Source organism: Sparus aurata, chromosome 19 (genome assembly GCF_900880675.1).
Source record: "Sparus aurata chromosome 19, fSpaAur1.1, whole genome shotgun sequence".
Classification (NCBI taxonomy): domain Eukaryota; kingdom Metazoa; phylum Chordata; class Actinopteri; order Spariformes; family Sparidae; genus Sparus; species Sparus aurata.
Genome location: NC_044205.1, coordinates 11,415,305 through 11,435,141, shown reverse-complemented (window position 1 = coordinate 11,435,141; position 19,837 = coordinate 11,415,305). Strand labels below are relative to the sequence as shown.

At 42.9% G+C, this 19,837-nt stretch overlaps 1 protein-coding gene across 9 annotated transcripts in view; it reads right to left on the bottom strand.

Annotated features, from left to right (window-relative positions):
• Positions 1 to 19,837, bottom strand: part of ntng1a (netrin g1a) — a 302,462-nt gene that overhangs the window by 19,883 nt on the left and 262,742 nt on the right. For all 9 annotated transcript variants that reach the window (XM_030397931.1, XM_030397929.1, XM_030397933.1 and 6 more), the window contains 2 exons: positions 15,414 to 15,586; positions 1,775 to 1,801 (listed from right to left, as the gene is read on the bottom strand). In XM_030397931.1, the coding sequence (XP_030253791.1) occupies positions 1,775 to 1,801; positions 15,414 to 15,586 (200 nt within the window). The remainder of the gene's footprint in view (positions 1 to 1,774; positions 1,802 to 15,413; positions 15,587 to 19,837) is intronic.

Genomic DNA, 19,837 nt, shown 5'->3' with positions numbered 1-19,837 from the left:
CAAGTGTGCACGGGTCATCTGTGTGTCCTTCCGTGCGCATAATTTGGCTTGGTAACACTTGGACATTAGCTGGATACTGAGTGAAAGGTGGCTGCTAGTTTGACACTGAAAAATCGTTTTGGAAATGTTCCCTTTGTTGCTGAGAGCTGGATGACAAGACTGACACCACTCTCACGCAGTGTTGGAATTTAGCTTCGACCATTTCCTCAAGTACTGCAGTTAAAGGGCAGTTATCAAAGTTTTCAACATTAGAGCGTGTTTACAGGTCTTGGGTTGCACTACTGCACATGTGGAAAAAGTGTTTAAAAGGCTTTTGTGGCACCAGAGGAAGCTGCTGGTCACTGGCGGCAATTAATGAGATTACAAGCAGCTTCTTCTGGATCCACAAAGGCTTTATAGTGCTTTCTTCAGACACGCATGAGTATTCCCAAAGACCTGTGAGCACACTTTAAACTTGTTATAAACTGGCGGATTTACTTCACTAGAGTATTTCAATTTCCTGCTACCTTATGCTTCCAGTCCACTGCATTTGGAAAGCACATGTTGTACTTTTCACTCACACATCTATTTGATAACTTTAGTTACTAGCAACTTCTGCTTCAGAGCCAAAGGAGCACATATCTAAATTTAATTTAAATAAATGTATTTATCTTATTTATTGGAAATCAGATAAAAATAAAAACTTCATTATCCTGTTAATCAGCAAGGCCACCTGATAACTACTTTTAATTACTATTGAGACATGCGTACATTCGAAATAAGACACTGAAAGACTTAGTTTAGCTTAGTATAAAGACTTACAGCAGAGGGGAAACTGCTAGTCTAGTCTTTGTGTTGGCTTCATGTCTAACAGACAGATATGACAGTGAATTGAGAATATTAACCAAAATGAAATGATACTGACTGTATAATGTATATTGTCAGTCAGTTTTCATGAAAGCCATTAACAACGTCTTACCACAAAAAGGCTTCATTACATATTCCAGTGTAGGCTTACGCTTAAAGGATAACAATATTGCAGCTACAGTATATACAAGTCAGATCACTATTGTCTTCTTAATAATTTAAAGAGTCACTGATCACCAGTGGGTCCGGGATCAGACCGGGAGGGGGCAGTTAGCTGATGTCCCAGGAAAAAAAAAGGACATCACTATTAACAGGGCAACGGGAAGACATATTAAGGAGGATTGAGCCAGGCTGTGAATGCACTTTGACTTGTTCGATACAGTCCTATAGTCCCTGCATCACACAGCCTTCCAGGCAGCGGTAACTTGAGACAAGGCACCTCTCTTCTTCCTCCCTTGCCCCCGAGGGGCTACTGGTTGACGAAGATAATACCAGCCTAGGTGCTTGCGGCTCATATTAAAATGACCTCCTGTGACTTTATACTGCTAGAGAGGTCTTGGCACTTTAATAAAGTCTAGATGCCATTTATTTATAATGCATGGGAGAGCGAAAAAGAGGAGGAAAAAAAAAACAAATGACATTCTGCATGCAGAGCCAGGCAAGTGTTATCTGGTTGTGTTGCTTCTGGATAAAGTAAATTAATATGCCCACATCATGACAATAAACCCCCCAGCTATATTAGCTTATCTGTCTTCACCCGACCAAAAACAGGTCAGTCAACAGTTGTTGAGCGACCAGTTGTAGGAAGATTGGAATCAGAAATGAACACTTGGCAGTAAGTTGAGGGTTGTATGGTGAAAGGTGGCACAACAATAGGCAAAGCAAAGCATCAAGCATTCATATAGTTCCTTTGTGACTGTTTACTTACTAACTGGACCAATGTTATTGGGAATACCTGCAAGAGACAGAGAGAGAAAACATTTAGATTTCAGCGTAAAAATGACTTCCAGCCGACAATGGCAACACTTGAGATGAGAATGTATATTGTTAGTCCTGCCATCCTCCCTCACAGTTGATTGAGTTCGCACCCCAGCACCCGTGACTCATCTTGATGAGCTGTATTCAGTTAAAATAACACATTAGTTTGAGAATGTGGTTTCTAAAACAGCAGCAGGTGTTCGCCATGATTTGAAAGTGTTGCCCCCATGCATGTTTAGCTTCAGGGTTTCTTTTCGGCTTCCTGCTTTCATCCTCCTGTTGTTGGTACATTAGTGCCAGAAAATGTCTTTGCTGCCTTCTCCCAAAACAAAAGCTACACACCCCAAAATGTCCCACCGACACAAACATGACGGAGTTTGAAAGTTACACGCTGCTTTGGGATGCCTCTCGGCACATCGGTCTTTTGGATGTGTGTTGCCATAGATGCATAAGGCTCACGCACGCAGACACACAATCACAAGGACAACATATCAAAAGGCATCATAGATGGCACTCTCTGCCTCTGACGCCAAAGGAGGACATGTCTTATCCTACTGCCTGCCTGTCTGTCCCTACATCACGCATTCCCTTGTGCCAGACAGCCGCTGAGCAGATAATACAGTCTGTCTCATCCCCATGGTGACCAGATCTCCCCCACACCAGGACATCGCCAGGCTGTGGATCTGAGGAAGATTGAGACATCCATAGGCTCCTCGCGCTGATCATTTCGCCACCTGAACCAACCGCCGACATCTTGTTTCGGGTATTAATTAGGTGAACTGTGAATGTGAATGACGCAGATATATGTGGCTGTTTGAGGCACCATGAAGCGCGGACAATGTTAGACAAGGGGTACGTGAACACACTGGCTGTGTATTTTTGGTCGGAATCTGTTTTCAGAGGAATTTGCTCTCGGGACATCGACGCCAGCTCCATTTTTTCTCATCATCCGTTTGAACAGAGGCCCACCCTCCCTTTCTCTGTACCCCCTGCCCTCAATAAGGCAGTCTGCCCACAAAAACAAACAACCCCTCGCCATGGGGAGGGGAGGCATGCTGGGCAATCGGAGAAAAGAGCCAACATAAACTCGAGAGGAAGAAATGAAATAAAAACGGTGCTTTCTCGCTCACATCTCTCCCGTCATCCGCTCACCACCTCCACCTACGGCTGAGGAAGCCGAGGAGGCGAGGAGGCATACGCGCAGGATTTTCGGTGGGTGCCTTTCATCTAATGGAAACCGTCACAAAATATCTCCAAGTGCTCGGGAGAAACATGAGGATTTCCTGAGTGTGCGCATGTGTTTGTGTACATGGACTTTGATCAAACCCCTGTCATTCAATCACTCTTCCTCTGATCTCTGCCTGCGAGCTGTATTTAGGAGCCAAACCTGTGACCTGTCTGAGAGCTGTGCAGGAGTGCAGAAGGCTGTGCGGGCATATGGAGGCGGAGTGTAATGGATGTCAAACCTCAAGGGGGTGGGCAGATGCTAACCAGGAGACAGGAAGGACAAGGGCAAGGACAATAGGAATCACAATCACCTTATTCATTAAGTACATTTTGATTTGGCAGGGTTGGTTCTGAGTGTCACGGCGCATACTGATACAGAACAGAGAATGCTGTACTTTAGAAACAAAATATCACTCTATTATTATTTGACTGTTAAGGGTCTGAAAAGGGGAATGGGATAAGGGATAATGCCTGATGAGGTGTCAATTATCAGGAATTATTGGCCAGATTGTGGACAACTCCAATGGCATTATCCTGCTCATACTGTGTTCACTGACATCACAATGTTAAGTTTTTCATAGATCATGACTGTTTCCCCCTGCAACACTTGAGGGTGAGACAAATACATGTAGCATGAACATTGTGCGTATTTGTGTGCAGTGAGCATACGAGTGCCTGCAAGGCAACTTAAACCTCGACTGTTTCCTTGTACATGTAGCCTATTAGATGCATAACAGTGTATTTGGCAACCCATTTGAACATTTTCACTTTTGTTTCTTTCCATCTGAGAGAACGCAGCATCTGTGATCGATGGTCTAGTGGACAATCTGCCCTGACTTTTTCCCTCCCGTCACAAAGAGGGATGCTCTCATACTGGAAAGTACATCTGGCTGTTGTCATTTGTGACACGTTGGTTTTAGTCAACAATATAATTCCTCCAAGTAAAGTGGTTGCATACGGTTGACAAGTAAATATAATTTGAGCCAGCCATGTCATTGTCCCGAAATCAATGTTAAGATTTTCACAAACAAACGAACAATTGTAGTGAGTTGAAAAGCGGCTGAAAATGTCAAATGATTGCTTGATACCAGTAAGTTACTACTTGAGTAGTTCCATATATGTATATCAGGAAACAACTGACTTCCTGCAACCAATTTTAATCGAGCATTCACCCAGCCTGTGGTATGATATAAGTTGGAATACAGCATGCCTGTAGCTGATATTTTGATATTGGTGATCAGAATTTTTTTTTTGTCGCAAATGTATAAGTATTGTAACCAAAGCAGGTATCTTATGCCAAAACATGATCTTTTTCCTAACCCTTACCAAGTAGGTTTTGTCGCTTTAACCCAGCACAGTGTTGTCGAAACATAAATTGAAAAACTGAACCTTTACAAACATAAAATTACAACAAAGAGACAAAAAGTTTCAACATATTCTTTGATTTGCAGAAGCCAACATTTATTCTTGCGATTGGGTTGCTAGCCTTGGTCTTGTAATATGATATAGCCCCCACGTTCATACTTGAGACCCATTTTACAAATAAAACGAGTCAGCTGAAACACTGAAAAGTCAGCAGAAGACAACAATTTTAACCAAATTATTGGATTAAAATCAGATCTGGTTGGCTGGTTGAACTTCCTAACATTTGAAAATGGCCATGGCCTCTGACTAGCAATGCAAAGCCTGGTTTTATCTCTGTCTACTAAGGACCAACTGTTTCCAGATTTAGATGTAAGGTGTTGAATCTCTACTTTTATATTTCTAAACTGCAATATATGCTGTGCAAGAAGGTTCAGCAAACAGTGAATTATGTGTAAACATAATACACAATTTCTACAGTCAAACTGGTATCGCATCAGTCTGCTTGGCAACTTCAGATAATAACGCCATTTTCATATACTCACTCATGTAGGCCACTGCGAATTCTCTTACAGTACGCATACACTGCCAAGTTAAACAGGCATTGGGATTTACAAGGGCCCTTAGTTAGTCACAGAGAAATTAAAAAAATGTGAGACTGCAAGTGTTTTAGCTCTGAAACTGAACTGTAAAAAGAAGAAGAAGAAAAAAAAAACAGTAACGCAGTGCTAAGAAGGCCTTGGCAGAGTGAAGTAGCTGACAGAGCAGTAATACAGGCGTTATCTACATCTAGTCTGGAAGATTAGCAGGGGACCAACTGCATTAACTGGAGAGGGGTATAAATATAAAACCAGAGAGAAAAAGAGAGAGGGGGAGAAAGAGAGAGAGGTGACTTGCTCTTGTTATTGTGGTGGAGACCTCCATTAGTCTGCATCTCCAAATTGTACGTTCACAGTTTGAGAGGAGAGAATATTCTTATTAAAAGCGTTTATACTGAGAAAGTACTGCACAATACCGACTGTGCATGATCGCTGTTTGTCTTCAGCTAAATGTCAAAGGCACATCGACAGAAGACCCTTTGCACAGCAGACATTTTGACTTGTCAAAGCGGCAAAAGGCAAAGGTAAAATTCATGACAGCAGAGCCACTGTTAACGTTGTTGGTCGCACCTGTGCATTTCCTGCTTTGACAAGTCAAAATGTCTGCCATGAAAAGGGTCTATACTGGTGTACTGGAGGGGTGTGCACTCAGTGTTGACCTCATTACACCACTGACAGAAAGGTGGCGTTATGAATGAGGCATTTCATTACACAGTATTTGCGGCACAAAAGTGATTCACATCGAACGTTAACCTACTCCCTCTATTTATGACGCATTACGCTTTCTAATGAAGGGAAGACATTGACATAGTGGTCTTCTAACACGTTTGATACAGATGAAGTGAGTTGTTGAAGAGTTGTCGAAATGATTCCTCATTTGACAAATCCTCCTTCGTCCGAGTGTCTAATTCATGGCCAAATAACCTTTCCTTCCAGGTCATGATTTTGAACACCAATGGCCTGTCGGAGCAATTACTCGCTGCTTTATGAACAACCTGTGGGGCCCGAGCAGATGTCCAGGATCCCATGTCGGGGTCATTCGATTAATTCACAATCACAGTCATTTCCAATCCCCTTCACCTGCCTGGCCCCGCCATTACGGGGCACGGCTGCAATCTAATTTTCTCCTATTGCACAGGATGAGCATTAGGAGCTGCTTATGTTGACGGCGTGCTCCATTGATTTTTATGAGCCGTGCGGGGATCACAGATGCGAGCCGCTGCCTGGTGAACATGATCTCAGAGGCGTGTGTGCGTTTTTTTTTCCATCCGAACATGAACACAAGCGACGGAGCAAAACACACACAAGCGCGGCCATAAAAATACAGTAGAGAGCGCCTGAGTCATTCGGGGCATCAACTGATTAGAATAAATGGTGTTTCACAGAGCGGTGTGGTTACAAGTCCCAGCGCTTGATGTTCATCCTTCACTCATTCAGCTCCAGTTATGCTGTTATCCATCTAAGACCATCGCTGCGACCCTGCTAATGGATAATCAGGAAGCAATAATGAATGTTCTCTCACGGATCTATGGGCTTTGAATCTCTGGCACACACAGACACACTCGTCTGTCAAAAAGTGGACATCAAATTTGCCATACGGTTCCACTGTCAAGAGCACATTTAGTCATTGGAGTGAAAGTAGGATTGTGTGTGTTTGTTAGTGGGGGTTTGTGTGTGTGAGACTGTGGGTGTCATTACATTGTTCCTGTCAGTATCCATTCTGCTTTGACCTGCGATGTGTCTCACCTGTTTACCTTGGTGCTACCCGGACTGCTCTGGAGAGGAGCTTATCTGCTGCCATTTCCACCGCAGGCAAAGTTGGTAATTACTTTCCCAGGCCGCCATCATTCCATAGCAATCCATCATTATCTGGAGCTCTTTGACTATATACGTAGAGCCCAGTGATGGTGACAGGCATCGCTAACTGGTTAGTGGCGGAAAGGCTGCCAAAACACAAGCGCGCGGCGTGCTGACTTGATTGAATTCCTCAGGAGCAAAATTACGGTTCGCCTTTGCCGGAGTGCCCGGCCTCACTCCCTCGCTCGCTCTCAACGTGTAGATCTGAATTGAAGGTGGCAAGTCTAAAAGTGCCCAGGAGCCAAGTTGGAAGAAGCGCAGTTTAAAGATTTCAGGCAGGGGATGAGGCGTACGTTGGTGGTGGCATCAATGTGGGAAGGAGTTGAAAAAAAAAAAAAAAAAAAAAATCTGGAGATGGAAGAAACAAATATTTGAAAGAAAGATTACCGTCACAGCTGCACAGAGCCGAGATGTGGAAAAGACAGAGTAAACAAGCCCGGTCTCTGGGGTGGTTGGGGGTGTTGTGGGGGAGAGAAAGAGAGAGAATGCGAGCATGAAACAAAACCAAGAGATGGTGCGAGAACAAGCGGAGGCAGAGGAAGAAGAAGAAGAAGAAGAAGAAGAAGAAGAGAAGAAAAAAAAGAAGAAGAAGAAGGGGAAGAAAAAGGTGGCGGGGAAAAAGGGCAGGAGCATCAACAGAATGAGAGGATGCAAAACAACAGGCGATACGTTTTAAAGACGGAAAAAAAAAACAGAAGACAATGGGGCTGAAATGGAAATTCAAATAGCTGCGGAAAAAGAAATAAGAGCATAAATGAGTGGGTGCTGCATGTGAGAGAGAGAGTGCAATGTGAAGCAATGTGCGCACAGCTATTGTGTGTGTCTGTGTGTGTGTATGTGTGTGAACGCATAAACACATGGCGCAATGAGCTGGTGAAAAACCCTCAGCATTTTCCACAGAGCAATCTGTCTCACAAACCGCTAATCAGATTTAAAGAGCAATGACACTCAATTGAAATGTTTTTGTTTTTTTTTGATCAAGTCAGGGTTAGGTAAACAAAGCTTTTTCTTTAAAAGCATCGAGCACTAAATCGTTGAAATTCTTAATGGAACACGTGTATTGGCACAGGCGTAATGTGATTACATTAGTGCTTTAATAGAACTTCATTAGTAATGTGATTACACTAATGCATTAGTTAGTAATGTGCTACCGAGGGCTCATTAAACCATTTAATGGCTGTAATAAATATTTAAACAACTGATTTTTTAAAGGAAGTTCGCTACATGTTTGAGGGAAACCACACAAATTCCATTCAAAATCCCAGTCGCGCTCGCTGACATAATATAGGGAACACATCACAGAGAGCCATATCCAGTAATAGCTGTTTGTGTTCACTCACAGAAGAATGAGATCCATTACATCAGTTCCTGTGGGATTTGGTCCTGCCATTGAAATATGTATAGAAACCTGCTTCCCCTGCATAAGAAGGGAGATTAATCAGAAACAAATCTAAATCTGGGTATATATATGTCGGTGCAAATGAGGTATCATGTGTATGCGTTGGTCACATTTCCATGATCAGCACCGCCCAGTTGGACTCGAAGACTAACAATAAGGCTGTAGCATCTGGTAGCTCTGCATTAGTGTACACTAATAAGAGGACAACGGCAGAAACATGCAGTTTCTAAGTCATATAAAATAATATTTGCTGTCGCAGCGACTGTCACCTGCGAATATGCCGGATTTCTTTTCCATTTTCATCTGGGACCATGAAATGCACTTTTTTTTTGCAATCAGGCGACGGAGGGCTAATGTGGAGCTTCTCTCCAGGCACGGGATGAATCATTACAGTGAAATCCACTGCATGTCCACGCCTGTTACTGCTCTGATCAAAGGAGATCCATCAACTTTAGCTGGCTTCAGCTAAATCCGAACAAGTGTCTCTTAATCCTGCCCTGACGAGGAAATCTATTAATTTCATCGAGCCGCAGACAGAACAAATGACGACTTCATGTCCCAAAACTTTTTGAAACTGGGAAAAAATAACATTTGACAGAACACATCTGCAAAAAGACTCTTTTCATTACTGGATGATGTGTTCAAATCTATGGACCAATTTTCATTAAATTACCCATTAGCACTAAAAAGCAGCCGGTGTGTAGTGTCAACACATCGCACAATGAGCCCAGACCAAAGGTTATGAACATCATGTACTTCAGGGTGTTTCATTATTGTTTGCCTGAGCCATCATTCAAAGCAACACTTGAACATTTACAAGGCTGTCACCATGCAACAAGGTCACACTCCTCTTACACAACTTCACTGATTACGTCACCACGTAGAGACAGGTCACAACCTTCAGCAGCTTCTGTCTTTCAAACAATCATCTCTTTTTTTTCATTTGTGCCTGTCTCTCTCAATGTATATATACACACTCACACACACACATATATGGGCACATATATATACAAATATAAAGTTTACGTCAATAGTGTATCAGTTTCTGCGCATTTGACAAATCTAATTTTTGGTATTCTGTAGAAATCAGCACGTGACGCGACAATCTGTGAAACAGGTTAAGCAGTTTTAAATTACGAAGCTCCCTGTTTCACAACACACACATAATTATTACCAGGGAATTTTAGACATTTAAAAAAAAAAAACTTGTTAATTTGCTTTCTTGTTTGGAGTTAGATGAGAAGTACACTATATATTAAAGTGGTAACAGAGATTTCTCCTCTCCTTGTGTTTCCAAGTGGAATTAGTGTCGGTGCAACGTTTCCAAAAACAACTAAATGGCTTCCCATTTCTCATAGTAGCAACTACCACATACACATCACAAAATGTGAGTTTACTAATTTATTAAGACTAGAACGGAGATGCAAAAAGCAGATAGAAATGGTGCCAGATTTCATGTCTGATTGCCGACAAAGCTGCATATTTAAGCGAAAGGTTTGTAAGGAACCAATAAATCCAGTGGTGTCATTATTCTATAGGCATTACATACATTTACTTCACTATGATGCGTTAAAGCAGAAACTCGTGTATTGTCAAATTAAGCTACACTTACAGTAGGAGACAGTTAGCATAACGACGGGAGGCGTGACTTCCTGGAATCTGACAAGACTGCCAGAAAACCTTTGTTAAGACGAGACTGCAGAAAGTCTCTGCGCCTCGAACAAAAATAGCACAGCACATAATTCCACCTTTAATATCAAACAGAACCTTTTAATAGACACGAGAAATAATGTGTTAATTAATGAGCTCCTGAGTTGCTGGTGGGCAGATTGAAATGGGTTAGCTGTTTCCCCCATTTCTGGTGTTTGTGTTATGTTAAGCTAACCACCTGCATGCTGTTGCTTAACATTCAGCATTAGGGCAGTGTGTTCTTACAGAGCGCAAGAGAACAAATGAGCCTATTTCCAAAAGTGTCAAACTGTTCCAAAAGCACCTTTTTTTAGCAGCTTTTTTCTTCATTTCTTCCATCAAGATGTTAAAATGTAGTTAAAATGTATTTGTGTGTCTGGATATCAAACAAGTATATAACAGATTTCAATAAAATAGTCAGGCTGAAAAAAATTAATCAAGCCTTTTATGCAACTCATTTTGAACGCAAATCAAATCCAGATGCATTTCGTTCATTTTAGAGGATTGTTGTTCTTGGCTAAGGTACACGTATGCACTCTCTTTGCTCTCCATTATCTGTTCTGTTGAGTGACAGTGAGTGTGTGTTCACATTCAGTGTGTGATTCTTTGATTGTACAACTGTGTCTACTAGTTTGATGGGTTAAAACTACCTGAAACCTTCACTTGAGTATTTTGACGTCAAGTTTTGACGACGTGCAAATTCGGCTACGCTAATATCTTCTTTCGACATACGATACATTCAGACTTACACGGGATGAGAAAACATGTAATTTCTCCAAATCCATTTAAAGTGCATCTAAGGATTTATTTTTTTTTCCGTCCCCTGATAAAACATTCAGGATACATTTTTAGTGTTTGAAATCAACTTTTCAGAGGCCACCCATTACTGCGCCCCTCCACCGCAGGCTTCTATCTCCCTCAGTATCCTCAGCCCTACAGTGAAATGAACTGCCATGGTTAATTCTCAAACTGATCCCTCTCCTTCTGTCTCCACAGAGGGAGGAAGTGAGAATGAGTGAGGCTGAGAGACGTTTGAGGGCGAAAAGGAGGAGGGGGGGGTATAGATGGGGAGAGGGAAAGCGAGAGAGACACAGCCACCCCAGAAGGCTGAGTTAGCTGTGACAGAGAGTGATGCCCACTTCCCCTCCTTCTATCTTCGGCATCCTTTTCTTTCATCATCACTTCTTAAACCCTGTTCTTCTTCCGCGTGCCATTGTGTGACGAAATATTAGCCTCCACCCCCCCCCCCCCTCGGATGATGATTCATCGATCCAGTTATCGCATCAGACGACTTGATGGGCATAGTAAAAAGAAATTAAATCTTAATTAAATTTTCATCTTTGACAAATTTGTCTCCGAAGAGCCGCCATATGCTCACTGGGTTTTGGGGGGGGGGGGGGGGGGGGGGAGAGACACTGAGAGGGAAGGAGACTTTTTGGGAATCGGCGTTGAATGGGCTCAAAAAATGACAAAACAGCACAAGGTGCATTTTTCTGTCAGCCTTGTGCGTTTGTTTTTCTATTCAGGAGGGATAGCCTTGAATTCCTACAGATCTTCCACAGCGTTATTACATTATGGATTTTTTCCCCTCCAAGACAAAGTATAATAATGCACTTTATACTAAGAGTGTTTTTCATCACTTGCAGGGCAAAGGCAGAGTGTGTGTCCTTGTGTAGTAGTTATGAAAGTGTGCGTGAATGCTTTGGATGGTGTGTGGAGGTCCGGATGAGCACCTGTGTGTGTGTGTGTGTGTGTGTGTGTGTCACCTTTTTTAATAATGTGCTGTCAATCTGAGCTCTGGGATCGGCCATTTCGCAAAACCCTCCCTAAGTCTCATAACACAGATCCTCCGGGAGGGAGAATAAGTCATCAGCCGGTGGCCGAGAGTCCTCCAGCACAATTGAGAGAGGCAGAAATCACAGAGGATGCAATAAGGGGACAGGGCGGGATAAAACTTGGGCTTTTAAATTAATGCCAGTGCACTTGAACGTAAAGCACTGCCGCTCATCACTCTGCTGGTTTAGCTGATGTGTGGCAGGCAAACTGGCCGCCAGGGATTCTGTGTTTGTGTCTGTCTGTTCAATTGCCAGAATAAATGTTGGCAATGTATGTTTCTACAGACCACAGATATTCAAAATGTCTTTGTGTGTTTTTAGGTTCAATTTTCAATTTGGTGTGATTTGATCTGGTTAGGTTTAGGCACAGAAACCACTTGGTTGGGGTTCGGAAAAGATAGTGTTTTGGCTTGTTTCCAAAAACACGGCAAGCGAAGTCCCAACTTCTTGTCAAAAAGATCAGTTTTGTGTCGCCACTAACACAGCTAGAAAAAACGATCCTGAGGTCTCCTTTAAAAGTCCCAGCAGTGTGACACCTCCAAGTACTGAAACACAGCCCACAGTGCCGTCTCTGGCCTGGCAGCCCTCTCGCCTGTGACTCCACCACCATCACCTTGACCTCCTGATATGATAGTCAGGTCCTCAATTCAACTTGAATGTGGCATGACATGTGACAGCATGGTACAAAGGCCTATGACATGTTGGCAGTTAACATATCTGCAAACCACTGACATGTCCACATTTGTACATGGTTTCTTAGCGACTGGGCTGTGACATGACAGCAAAAATAGGTTGAAGTTTTTTACGTCAAACAAATGTTATACAATCTCACAATCCATCCAATTGCCCCTCAGTGGTCCGTTACAGTCATTGCATACGTCTCCATGAGGAATTGGACCCAGCCCCTCACTTCAGTGCCACTAAAGCAGCGTACGAAGGAGTGCTGTGTGACACTGTGTCCTTGTTTTGTTCGTGCCCCAGGAAGAGCAGCTGTTGATTTTGTCTGCTGGGGATCCAAATAAATAATTAACAGCAAGAGTTTGGGTTTATGTGTTTGAGAGAACCTTTAGAGGAAAAAGAGGAAATTGAGATTATAAAATCCAAGTTTTGCATTCCTCCGTCAAGCCCGGGCAAGTTTGTCTGTGTAGCATTTCATATTCTTATCCCACATGTTACTTTCAAGGTTGATAATGTGCAGCCGTGCTACAAGTTTCAGCGAACCGAGCCTGTATCGCCTCGTGAAGATTTCACTCTCTGTGCGAGTTGTTCTAGCACGTGGCCCTCTGTTTCATCGGGTTAAACCGGCCTCGGCTCCAGAGGAAGACAATGAAAAATTCCTTGGATGATGTGACGTCAGCGCAAGACATTAAACAAAAAAGGAGCTGGCCCACTTTCTTCAGCTCAAGCAGCAGTAAATAATTGGTTCATTCTCACATTAGCATTGCAGCTGCAGCTGGAGAGTATTATTTATCAACTCTAATACATTTGGTGTTTTGGTGTAAAGCAAAGCATATGTGCTTATCAACAGGCACTTTGAAATAATACAGAAGTAAGACCGTGCAGTCTGCTGCTAATTAGAATGAATGGATCGTACATAAGTGCACATGGATGTGCAGTAGGTTTATTAAGTAGGTTTATTTTATTATAGTTTACCCAGTGACGACAATTTGGAACTTGCTACAATGTTACACATAACGTTAGATTTGTAAATGCCTTTGTTTCATGAAGAGGCCCTGTGGTTCAGGACTGGATATTTAAAATTGGACCAATGAAAGTATGAAGTAGCCACAGGGCGGTTCAATTACTCATTCAATTGGGTCAGATTTGAAAATCAGGAAATGTAGATGGTCCAGATATTTTCAGCAGCCTATTAAAAACCTTATTTCAGCTTTTGTCTAATGACAAAATTCAAACAAATGCAAATGAATGGAGTAAAAAAATAGCTATGTCAGCATATGCTAACTCATACGTACATGGACATACAGTATATACACTTTATATGCAGTTACCATTTATCAGATTTATGACAACTTGGCCACGCTGAGGATGACGGATGTGGCGACCAACTGAATAGATCTGATGTACCCAATTATGCATATTTCACCTGAACCTCTAAAATCCCATGGTATTTGTAGATTAACCCTCTTATTATTTTTGAGGAATATGAACAACAATGTGGGACAAAAAATACACATCTAATGCTGCTCAGTAACTAATTGTGTTGCGTCTGACACACCGTTCTGAGTTACTACACAAAAGGTAAAGTAAAGTAAACTGAAACCCTGCACACTCAGTTTGCTCACATACAGATGAGAGAGCCTGCCTGGTCTTTTCAGCACCGTCTAGATGTCGTGGGCGTTTTGTAAAGGATAGGAAGACGGTAACGAAGAGTGAAGGCAGACATAGGTGCATCTGGTGCCGTAGCTGCTGTGTCCACTTGTTTTGACAGGAAGGTCAGGGAGGAGGACTCACTCCCTCACAGATATAACTACTGTGCGTGCTTCATGCCAGTCCTGCCATTCAAGTTATCCAACATCCTTCATGATTTTTCTATATGTTCTAATGTTTCTATATGTAGAAAATCATATCCACACTCTACTGTGGAAACAAGATGTTTTTTTTCTCCGTGGAAGTTTTCATTCATTTCATCACTTATTGTGAAAAATGTCCAGTTCACATGTGAATTTCCTTTTTTCGATCCGATCTTATTTATATACTGGCGGTGTTGGTAAGGGGGGTTTGCAGAACTTCTGTTCTGAGCTGAGAGCCGGTTGTCAGGTTGTTAGTGGACTCTCAAATAGCTCCTGTTGCTCTCTGTTAGCAGAGCGGAGAGAGGCACTCAGAACATGCATAAAGTCGCATCCTTTTGGACTGTCGCAGATAATCCGACACACAAAGAAATCCACAGTCCAGCAGCGCTAAACAACTTCAACAAACCGTCCACAGGCATGTATAGCCAACCGAGAGAGACGGGGGAGGTCTCGTTCTTCCAGTACTGTCACAACCTGCTCAGATATGGATGGTGATATATTTCACTCTCACTGACAATGCAGTTTACACATATTTAGCATAATTAATGATTTATGTATTGTTTGCTTTGCGTACCCCAGCTACTCTGTGTTTTTAATGACAAAATACTTGCGTTTCTGCAGACTTGGGAGACATCAGGGTAGCGTTTCTGACATGCTTCAGACTCACTCAGTTTTGTTAAATCACATCCGGTTCTTTGGACACATTTGACATGACAAACCTAATACACAAAAAGTTGCTCTCCCCACTGTCTTCGCCTCTCTGGCTTTTATCTCAGTGAAACGTCTTTAATTGCTTCCCATTGCTTTGAAACCTTGTTCAGTATCTCACTATTAACGTGGGGACTGTCAGAGCTCTAAGATGACAAGCAGGATACTGCTAATTGGGATTCAACTTTCATCATTTGTCTGCATTGACGCCTTTGTATTTTGATTCACGCTGTGATGGGAAATCGCCATTACTTTGTCCAGCATTTGTGTTTTGTCAGTAAGACCTTTACTTATATCCGCTCGTCCATGTAACCCATCTTTTATAATTACTCATCGTGTTCGTGACATGTGTGTGTGTGTGTGTGTGCGTGTGTTCACTCACAGATATTAGCCGTGCCCTTGGGGATGGGCAGGTAGGAGCCAGCACTCCATGCTCGCCCCAGGTAGTTCTTCTTACAGCGGCCACAGTCTGGCCCGGTAGTGTTGTGTTCACACTCGCAGCTCAACTTCTCTTTGTCAAACACACAGCTGTTGGCATGAAGGTTGCACTTGCACCTGTCAAAGAGGGTGAAGGGTGGTTGGGAGACGGGGGATGGCAGGGTGGAGTTGAAAGAGGACAATCACGTCAACATGAGTGAATTTTCCGTCGCTGAAAGAAAAAAGAAACACAGACAGCTTTTATTTTCTTGGACAATGTGGCTGAAGGGCAGCGTGTCCTTGACTAGCGGTGGCTTTTGGAACACAGTCAGAGCGGCTGAAACAGTTGCTTCTTCAACTTCAAGCGGAGCTAGTTCAAAGGAGGCAGGCTATTGCACGAACAAATCTGGCATCATTATTTCCTCCCTTTACTTTTTCTCTCGACCCCTCCTCCACTCGGGATGGTAGCTCGGTTTTAATTGTCCCACTGGAGGATGCATAATTGTGGTAAGGTCACAGTCGACGGGCGGGGAAAGATCAGGAGGGAGAGAGGGACAAAGAGGTGCGAGGGGAGGCTGAGGAAAACAAGCCAAGTTAAATTGCAGAACAAGCACTGAGAGAATAGAGGCATCAAGGCTTGTGGCTCTGCAAGGCGACGAATAGCTTAGAGTTAGCCAGAGGGCGGCACGGAGCAACGGCACGGCTACGTTCGCCGTGACAAATTAATATGAGATGAGATCTCAGAAGCATATTTTCAGTTTGGAAAGAGGGAGTCCCTCAAGGTGCACTAAATCCTCACTCACATCCTGCTCACCAGAACCTTCATTTAACAATAAACTCAGCAAATCCATTTTCTGCTGCGGCTAGATGAGCATTGAGGGGATATCTACCTGTTAAATTAATTTATGATCCTCATGCAGCATAAAGCACTCGGAGGAATATAGAGAACTTTGAATTGCTTGAGCGCTTTTTGAACAAGTTATAGAGAACAACGCGCGTCTGCGAGGGCGTGAGGAAGCTTTGTGGCGATGCATTGTAAGATTTAACAGTAGATACAGCCCACAAACAGAAGATTAAATGTTCCTTTCTCTAAAGAAATCGACATTTATTGTCTTGTTTGTGCAGTAGCTCTCTGCCATTGTCATTTTGATCAAATCATATCAAAGTTCTGATCCTTGTTTCCCATAATTTGCACACCCCCTGACTTTTTATTTTTGTTACCGCATGAGAGTTCAGACAAGAACCAAGGTGGAATCACTCACTGCTTGACATCTAACGCTGAAATGTGATACAGCGTGCCTCCAAATCATCAACACGAGGACGCTTGATTTTCAAAGATAACCTGACTGTTTCCAAAGCGGACCACGAGTCACGATCCAGTCCCGGCGCCAACAAGCGCTGGCTGCAGCTTTGAAAAAAGACTGGAAGTCGGACTTCCAACAGGCATGACTCATCGTAGATTAATGGAGCCTTGGCTTTGTTTGTATATTTTAGGAGGAAATGCTGAGAGGCAGACGATTTGGCACTATCTCTCTCCTTTGAAAGTGCCCTTTCATTCAGCTATTTTTAATCTTTTTTTTTGGACTAGGACCCAGGTGAGAACCATCTTTCCATTCGATCCTTAGGCACAGAGTGAGAGGTGGAGGGAAAGGTGTTGAGAATGGAGATGACACAGATAGCCCCACAGTTGTGTTCACTCACGTCTTAGTGAGAAACTCCTGTGACAGCTGGCCTCTTTCACCCTGCCCGTTCTGCCTCACTACAGCTTAGCTTGATCCTTGAACAAATTGAATAATTTCCCGAGCAAAAACACAGGCTTAAATCACTTACCACTCCTTGACCCTGGTACTCAAGTTATCTGCTCTTTGACTCAATTTCAAGGGCTGCTGTTTTTTAAATCCATTTCCAGGTTGATAAAATACCTGGATTCACAAAACATGGAGGCTATCAACTATTGTCTGTCCTTACTTATTAGAAAGAACAGCACAGCCTGCAAAACACTTGAGCTTCTTATGCCTCTGACGCAAGTAATGACTTTAGATCTCAACACTTGAGCCCCCCCCCCCCGATAGCTCCAAAGTTGTGTGTTGTGTCCACTTGCTGGCTTGCTAATGTTAGCCACTGGTAAGCTACATTCAGGAATCAAAGCTTCACTTTGTGGAAGGAACTTTGGAAATGCTTCTGTGTGCAGTTATGGTTAGCTTCAAGCTAGCTTTTGATTGTAAATAAGGGCTGTGCAATCTCCATGTAACTGGCATATGACCACAGTCGAAAATGTCACATCAACAGGCATCCCCACTTTGCAAGTATCCAAGGTATTGTACACATCACCTTGCTGGGTCTAAAAGTGTGTTCAGCAAAGCTGTGTCCGAGCTCAGAAGCAGGAAACTAAGTTAGCTGGGTAGCTATACTACGGAAGCTAAGCTAAGAAAAGCCAATAACAACAGCATGGTGGGGTGAAACACAATTATAGCAGCAAACAGAAATGAAACACTGCAGCCATCATTGTAGCTGAGCAGTTTGTCGCCTGACTGCAGTTTAATAAATGCCAACAAACCCCCACAACTCCTGCCCTACAACAACTCTGAGGGGAAACACTTCTTGTTTGTGCTTTCAGGTGGGGGGCCTATAAAACTGAGATGTTATGATGGTACAGGTTTCAGTAGTTGCTGACTGTCAGAGGTTGCATATATTATAACATATAATATAATCTTTGAGTTTGAATTTTTTTTTAATGATTACTTGCGTTGAAAGTTGCCCCAAGCTGGATCCGATAAGGGATTCTGGGGCGTTTGAGAAAAATGCAATCTACTTCACCTGAAAGGTCTATCTCTAACCCAACAATAATACCATTACAGCTATTAATTCATCAGATGGGATTTTTAATCGAGTTACTCAGCCTCACAGGAAAAAAAAAAGCTGAAGAAAAATACTGACTTTTTATACAATGATATACTGACTGATACTTTTAGACACTTTTTCTTGTAAAACTGGATGAATCTCCACCACCTATTATTGTAATATCTAGTTGACACTGAGACATAGTAGGTTTTGTAGTACTTCAAGGTCAGTCAGAGTCCATTAGTGGCTAAAATCAAGCCGAGATCAGAATCGAGTCCTCCACAGCCCTGTTCAATGCTCTTTTTTCATTCTGTTACAGAAGTCTGCCTTGTTAGTGCGCTTAGGTAGGTGTGTGTGTGTGTGTGTGTGTGTGTGTGAGAGAGGAGTGGGTAGAGGCTTGTGGTGTGAAACAACTTCACATGAAGCCCTTTGTGGTTTAACCTTCAGCTTCTTTTAACCTCACCAACATTTTAATCAGCATCCAGAAATGATAGCGCTGTCGGCATAATAATGACGGAGACTGCCAGCGAGGCCCTGAGGGTCCCTTACCCACCAGTGCTGTTGGGCTGCCAATCAGCAGTGGCTCCTGAATGTGGATACCAGGGGAGGCCCCCTCACCGCTGCACCAGCAACAACACCTTCAGAGAAGGAGCCAAGTAAACGTGTATTTAACAGCATTTTGATAGAAACTTCCCTCCAGTGTTCCCCCCGCGTACAGTGCTGTGTCTTAGTTTCCTATTGGGCCTGTTTAACTTTGAAAGCTTTCTTCATGACTTTACATCCATCTTTGAATCAGTCTTTGTATCTCTCTTCTCCATCCACCTATTAGCCTGTCATTTTAAACCCCACTCTACTATCTCCTATTAATAAATATTCATGGAGCTAAGGCGTCTTTGTTTTTCTGTGTGGTTCCCTCAAAGTGATATTGCTCGAGGCATTATAGAGTGTGCCAGCGACCGCCTGTGAGCTAAAGGTCCTGATATGTATTCACAAAATTACCCATGAGGCTGTGAACTCAAATTGTTGCGAAAAACAAAAAGAAAAAAAACGTGCAGTTTTGATACCGTGTTGTCTGAGAGAAAGCAGCAAACATATTCTTATACCTGACATGAGTTTAAAGTTCTCCTTGAAGTGTGGTGGACAGGAGATATAGTTGGGTGCACATATATTATTTTTCTTTATCCAGGTGGAAATGCGAGCGGAGCAGCCCATTGAGACTTAGCTTACCTGGAGCAGTGCGCCTATGACCTCTTCAGTAATGGGATTCTGATTGACACTGTGGGCGCGGACGTCACATTGCACCTTCCCCACCGATGATGCCGACAAACAGCAAGTAAAAACAAAGTAAAACCGTTTCCCCCCCCGTTCCTCAGATAAAGTGCCCTTTTTCCTTTTTATCGCTTCAGCCTTTATCTACATAGCGCCGCTCAGCCAAGTTCGTTCCCCGACACTGCTCCATTTTGCTTGCTGTGGCATCAAAGCCAAAAGTATCAGCCAGTAATTAATAGTAATTATCCATAATCCAAGCCTACAACAACTCCCCCACCC